This window comes from Mobula birostris, chromosome 11, assembly GCF_030028105.1.
Source record: "Mobula birostris isolate sMobBir1 chromosome 11, sMobBir1.hap1, whole genome shotgun sequence".
NCBI lineage: Eukaryota > Metazoa > Chordata > Chondrichthyes > Myliobatiformes > Myliobatidae > Mobula > Mobula birostris.
In genome coordinates this window covers 20264466-20271427 of record NC_092380.1, presented here as the reverse complement: position 1 = coordinate 20271427, position 6962 = coordinate 20264466, and the positions used below count along the sequence as shown (strand labels likewise).

The window sequence follows — 6962 nt, the reverse complement described above, 5'->3', positions numbered from 1 at the left end:
TCGCTGCACTCTTTCTTGCTTCACAACACCTTTCCTGTAACAGGGTGACCCGAATTAAACAAGTGTAGCCCAACAATGTCTTGTACAACTACAACATAACGTCCCAGTGAGCTTTACAAGGCAAGGTATGCATGGACTTTTTTTGTTTCAACAGTGTTCTTTCTTGTACATAGTCTATGTTTAATTGATATTTCTCTTGTGGATGCTGCTCACATGATACAATATATCTTAAGTGCTGTTGTAACAAGTTTTTCATTGTGCATTTGAAAATTAACTTGACTTGGAAACTCCTTTATTCAAAATCATGATGAAAGCCAGTGTGCCAAAAGTTTTTTTTTTCACCATCCTGTCTACCTCCGATGCTACTTTCTGCAAACTATCTACCTATGCTTCACGGCTCCATCTGTTCCATAACACTCCCCAGAGTCTTGACAACCACTGCATAAGCTCCACCCTGGTTTGACATCCCAAAGTACAACACCTCACTTCACACTTTCCTTTCCTCAGCACAAGTACCTTCCTCAGACAGCACCTTCCAGACCCACGACCACCACCATCTAGAAGGACAAGAACAGCAGATACCTGGGAACACCACCACTTGGAGATCCCCCTCCAAGTCACTCACCATCCTGACTTGCTGTTCCTTCATAGTCGCTGGGTCAAGATCATGGAATTCCCTCCCTAATGGCACTGTGGGTGTACCTACACCTCAGGGACAGCAGCGGCTCAAGCAGGCAGTTCATCACCACCTTCTCAAGGGTAACTAGGGATGAGCAATAAATGCTGGCATAGCTGGTGACGCCCACAACCCATAAATCAATAAATTAAAAAAGTATGTAGCTGACCTGTAATTTTTGATACCTTTCTGCACTGACTACAATTACAGCTGATATTATTTTATCATCATTTACAAATAGAGGGCATAGTTTTGAGGTGGGGGGGGTGTTAGATTTAGCACAGCAATTTCTCCCTCTTTTGCCTGTTACGCTGGCAGCATTATCCACCTCTGGCAGGGTCCACAGCTTCCTTCATTGTGTCGGTAGCTTCCTCGTGGTTTTCGCTACTGTCATTCTCCCGGCTGGGGACTCAGGAATAGCATGGCACTCAGATGTAGAAGGATTCTTCATTGTCATTTCTGCAACAATTTTGTTTGGCCAGTCGGGGTTGTTGGTCTTGACCGGAACCCCAAATTTGTCGGATTGGTGGACTACCCTTCGTTTGGCCTCTACCCTTTGACCTGTTTGGCATGAGTGACCGTACCAAGAGCCAAAGCACAAAGCCCTGACTCCAGCCAACACAGCTCTCCAGGTCACTGAGATACATAAGCCTCCAAACCACAACAAGGAGCATAGCGATTGCCGCACAGCTCTTACAGCTTGGGCCATTGGACTTGGGAGTTCAATCCCAGAGACCTTTGTGAGGAGTTTGTACGTCCTCCCCATCGAACGTGTGCATTTCCTTTGGCTGCCCTGGTTTCCTCCCACAGTTCAAAGAACTACCAGTTAGTAGGTTATTTGGTCATTGTAAATTGCCACGTGATTAGGCTAGGGTTAAATCAGGAGTTGGTTGCTGGTAGCATGGCTTGAAGGGCCGATTCCCTACTGTATCTCAATCACTGAGATGTACATGGTGCATTTTTTAAAAACATAGAACGTTAAAAAAGCTCCGTTCAATACAGTTTGGCACTTCCATTATATCCTGGATAATGGACTACCTGACTGGCAGACCACAGTCTGTGTGGCTTCAGAGCTGTGTGTCAGACCTGGCTATAAGCAGGACTGGGGCCCCACAGGAGACTGTATTGGCTCCCATCCTGTTTACCCTGTATACCTCGGACTTTAGACACAACACTGAGTCATGTCATCTGCAGAAATTCTCTGATGAATCGGCAATAGTTGGCTGTAGAAAGGAAGGATGGGAGGATGAATATAGGACCCTGGTGGAGGACTTTGTCAAATGGTGCAAGCTGAATCATCTGCAGCTCAACATCAGTAAGACAAAGATAGTGATGGACTTTAGGAAGACTGAGCCTGTATTGTTCCCTGTTACTATTGATGGTGAGGACCTACAAGTAGCTGGGGTGCACCTGGATGACAGACTTGGGTGGAGCACCAACACAGAAACTGTGTACAAGGGCCAGAGTCACCTCGACTTCCTGAGGAGACCCAGGTCCTTTGGCGTATGCAGGCCTCCCGTTCATGTTCTGCTAGTCTGCTGCCAGTACAGTCTTCTGTGCGCTGGTGCGCTGGGGCAATGGGTGATGCCAACAGGCTCAATAAACTGATTAGAAAGGCTGGCTGTGTTATAGGAGTCAAACTGGACACACTGGAGGCTGTGGTAGAACAAAGAACCCTATGGAAAATCCTGGCAATTCTGGATAACGTTTCTCACCTTCTTCATGCCACCTTGGCTAAACAGAGGAGCACTTTTAGTAAAAGACTAAGACATCTGTGCTGCTCCAAAGAGCGCTATATGAGGTCATTCTTACCCTCGGCTATTAGGCTCTATAATGAATCAACCTATAGCCGGGGAAGTGATAACCACCCCCCCCTCCTGTTAGACTGAGGTAACATATCTTTTATTCTTTCTACTTTTCTTCCAATATTTATATCTGTGCACTTGTAATGCTACTGTGCCTGTAATTTCCTCTGGGATCAATAAAGTATGTTAGATGCCTGGAATGCACAACTAAAAGTGGTGGGAACAGAGACAACAGCAATGCCTAGGGGGTGTTTAGGTTAGCACAGACAGCAAACTGAGGGGTAAGGACCATATGCAGTTCAATTGGCATCATGGTCAGCAGAGAAATTGTGGGCATAAGGACCCATTCCTATGTTCCCCCACAATGAAGGGGGACGTCATTGAAACCTACAGAATGTTGAATGTTGAAATAGAGTGGACATGCAGAGGATGTTTCCTGTGGTGAGGTGAGTCTAGGACCAGAGGCCTCAGAATGGGATGCCCATTTAGAACTGAGACGAGGAGGAATTTCTTTTGCCAGCGAGTGGTCAATCTGTGGAATTCGTTGCCACAGGCGGCTGTGGAGGCCAAGTTATTGGGTGTAGTTTAAGGCAGGAGATTGGGGCAGAGGGGAAAATGGATTAACCAAGATGAAATGGCAGACTCAATGGGCCAAATGGCCTAATTCTGCTCCTATTCCTTGTGGCCTTATAAAGCTGTGGAGGTGAATTCATTGAATACATTTAAAGTGCAGATTGACAGACATTTAAGCTACAAGGGAGTAGAAGTGTATGGGGAAGAGTGAAAAATGGAGCTGAGGTAAATACCTGGGACAGTCTGGTACTGAATGGTACAGCAGGCTTGAGGTGTTGAATGGTCAAGACCTGCTTTTTTTTTATCCTTGTGGTTAAATCGGAGGAATGGAGGGGTTTTTTAAAAAAATGGAATTACAGGGCTGGGACAGTGAAAGTGGGAACAGTTCAGGCCCTGAGAGATTTAAAGACGAGAATGAAGACATTACTGCATAGGCTCCCTATGGACCAGAGCAAATACAATCTGAATGCCGGCGACTGTGCATTACTGAAACAGATGCCATCCGTCATATGGGGAGAGGCTGCGTTAGAAAACCCTCTCTGTCATAATTTTCCGTGACGAAAGCCACGGCATTAACCGCGTGTAAAAGAAAGTTAATTTTTGCTTTTCTCTCCCACATCAATTTCGTGAGAGCACATTTTAATTCCACATCGCAAAGCTTTTGGTGGTCATGTGCGAATTCAACAACGGCGAATTTCTGTTACTGGACTTTCAACTAACGCGGGGTTTGCCGCACTTTTACACGAGAGAGTCCTTTATACTGCCGGAACGCACATGTAACTAAAGACAAAATCGGAACGAGCGACAATGATTTCCGCGCGTACAAACATGACTTCAGGTCCCATTATTGCGGAGGCGGGGGAGATTTCAATACAGGTACGGTACAATAGATCCCCCACATCCTGGTGACGAGTTCGGGTTCGTCCTTGATTCCGCCCCGAGGCCGTGACTTTCAGGATCACTGCCGGACAGCCTACAACGGCGGTGCAGAAATTCTTGTTTTCAAAGATAATGCAAATTAACAAAAAACACCACAGCAAATCGGAGTCTTCAGTCAACAGTACTCACGAAACAAGGGCTTTAATGGAATTTCAGTGTACAGAATGACTTGCGCTGAAGATCTGCATGCGTTATGAACGTACAGCGGAATAGGAAGTTGAAGAAATGACCTTGAGGACACCTTCAGTCGGCGTGAACACAATTTCCAAGCCAGCCGGTACTTTAATACAGAGGCGGCACACCGAGTCCAGAGGGTCCGCGTGGGCCGGAGGGTGCGGGGCAGCCGGTCAGTGTCCCCCCTTCTGCACCATCTGCGCGAAGCGGTTGGTGATGGCCAGCGTGGTGTCCACGAAGCGCTCCACGCAGCTGACCAGGCAGCTCTCGGTCCGCGAGTCCAGCTTCGAGCCCGGCTTGTCCACGCACTTGTCCCAGCACACGTCGGTGAAACCGTGCACCCGCAGCTGGAACTGAGCCTTCTGCTGCTCGACGGCCATCATCCGCGACAGCTCCGTCTGCTCGGCGGGGCTCACCGCCGCCGCGTCCAGATCCTCCATGGCGTCCAACTGTCGATCAAAGGGCAGGGCCCGCCCCCGCCGAGGGTACTTCAGATTTCCTCTCCCTATTTACCTCAGGGTGACAGATAGTAAACGGCGACAGTGTTCATTACCGCCTTTCAAACAATACGTTGGCTTTATTAGAGCCAATAATTCCATCAAAAGAGCTGTTATGTAAATTGCTCACATTTCTCGGTTAGGTTCTGTGACGGATATTTGCATATTCTACCCATTCGCCAGTCACATTGATGTTTCTATCCGTCTAGCTGAGGCTGCACGGAATTTAAAATTAAGCCGTTGATTGGCTAATGAAATAGGGGCGGTGATTCGCCTCTGGTCTTGCAAAAGAGTGGTAACTTGCTGTTCTTACTGTTTTAAATCCGTTCGTTCAGAGCCTTACAAGCTCCTGATTCCCACAGAGTCACAATAATTGTGCATGCTGGAATTTCAACATGGAAAATCCCTATTTTCTTTATTTCTCCTAGTTCTATTTTCCATTTATCTTTATGAAATTGGATATCATTTAGCTCATAGACGGATATAGCCGCTACAGAAATATGTCTCAGGGATGCACAGGACTAGCAGCTGAATATTCTGGGGTGCAGGTGGAGGAAAGAGAGGAGGGGGGTTTACATTTGTGTTTGTGGTGAAAGTCATAGCAGTAGTCAGAGGTGAAGACTGCTGAATATTAAGAACATTCACGATAGCAGATCTAGCCCACTCGCAGGGTGCTGGACAGCGATGGAGCTGGACTTGCCATGCACAAGATTGCAGCCTACATCAGCCACCCAGGCGGTGGGCGACCCTGCTTGTTTGTGGAAGGTGGGAGGAACCCGTGTGGTCACAGAAAAGCGTGTGCACTCCACACGGACAGTCGTGAAGTTCAGGATTGAACCTGTGTCCTTAGAGCTGTGAGATAGCTGCTCTACCAACCATGCTACTGTTTTCTTTTAGACAGAACATAGAAAATTACAGCACAGTACAGGCCATTCAGCGCACAATAGCCCTCAATTTTTCTATTATCCATGTGCCTATCTAAGACTTTCTTAAATGTCCCCAGTGTATCTACCTCTGTCACCACCCCTGCCAGCGTGTTCCACACACTCAGCACTCTCTGTAAAAATAAAAATTAGACCATAAGACCATAAGACAAAGGAGCAGAAGTCGGCCATTCGGCCTATCAAGTCTGCTCCACCATTTTATCATGAGCTGATCCATTCTCCCATTTAGTCCTATTCCCCTACCTTCTCACCATAACCCTTGATGCCCTGGCTACTCAGATAACTATCAATCTCTTCCTTGGTCTCCACTGCTGCCCGTGGCAACAAATTCCATAGATTCACCACCCTCTGGCTAAAAAAATTTCTTTGCATCTCTGTTCTGAATGGGCGCCCTTCAATCCTTAAGTCATGCCCTCTTGTACTAGACTCCCCCACCATGGGAGACAACTTTGCCACATCCACTCTGTCCATGCCATTCAACATTCAAAATATTTCTATGAGGTCCTCCCTCATTCTTCTAAACTCCAAGGAATACATTCCAAAAGCAGACAAACTTTCCTCATATGTTAACCCTCTCATTCCCAGAATCATTCTAGTGACTCTTTGAACCCGCTCCAAAGTCAGCACATCCTTTCTTAAATAAGGAGCCCAAAACTGCCCACAGTACTCCAAGTGAGGTCTTACCAGTGCCTTATAGAGCCTCAACATCACATCCCTGCTCCTATACTCTATTCCTCTAGAAATGAATGCCAACATTGCATTCACCCTCTTCACCAATTGCATTTGCCTTCTTCACCTCTGACATTCCCCTATACTTTTTCCAATTACCTTGAAATTATGCCCCATAACCATTTCCACCCCAGGTAAAAGTCTCTGGCTGTCCACTTGAACTATGCCTCTCATCATCATGTTATCCCTCATCTTCCTTCGCTGAGGGCACATGGCCAAGTGGTTAAGGCATTGGACTAGCTACCTGAAGGTCGTGAGTTCGAGCCCCAGCCGAGGCAACGTGTTGTGTCCTTGAGCAAGACACTGAATCACACAATGCTCTGCACTGGTGCCAAGCTGTATGGGTCCTAATGCCCTTCTCTTGGACAACACTGGTGTCGTGGAGAGGGGAGACTTGCAGCATGGGCAACTGCTGGTCTTCTATACAACCTTGCCCAGGCCTGTGCCCTGGAGAGTGAAGACTGAGACTTTCCCAATGACCTCTTGCAGACGGAGCTCCTTGAGTGGTACTGGCTGCATCACTGCCTGGTACGGGAACTGTACCTCCCTTAATCGCAGGACTCTGCAGAGAGTGGTGCCGACAGCCCAGCGCATCTGTGGTTGTGAACTTCCCATGATTCAGGAC

The 6962-nt window shown here is 47.3% G+C and overlaps 1 protein-coding gene across 1 annotated transcript; it reads right to left on the bottom strand.

Moving 5' to 3' along the window:
• Window positions 1-4118: 4118 nt before the first annotated feature.
• On the bottom strand, window positions 4119-4641 carry timm8b (translocase of inner mitochondrial membrane 8 homolog B (yeast)). The gene has a single exon (XM_072273030.1). It carries the CDS (start codon window positions 4605-4607, stop codon window positions 4341-4343), a length of 267 nt encoding a protein of 88 aa, XP_072129131.1. The 5' UTR covers window positions 4608-4641; the 3' UTR covers window positions 4119-4340.
• Between the last annotated feature and the right edge of the window lie 2321 nt (window positions 4642-6962).

What these genes read in the sequence shown, in the direction of transcription:
- timm8b (XM_072273030.1), bottom strand. Translation starts at nt 4,607, where the DNA reads ATGGAGGATCTGGACGCGGCGGCGGTGAGCCCCGCCGAGCAGACGGAG.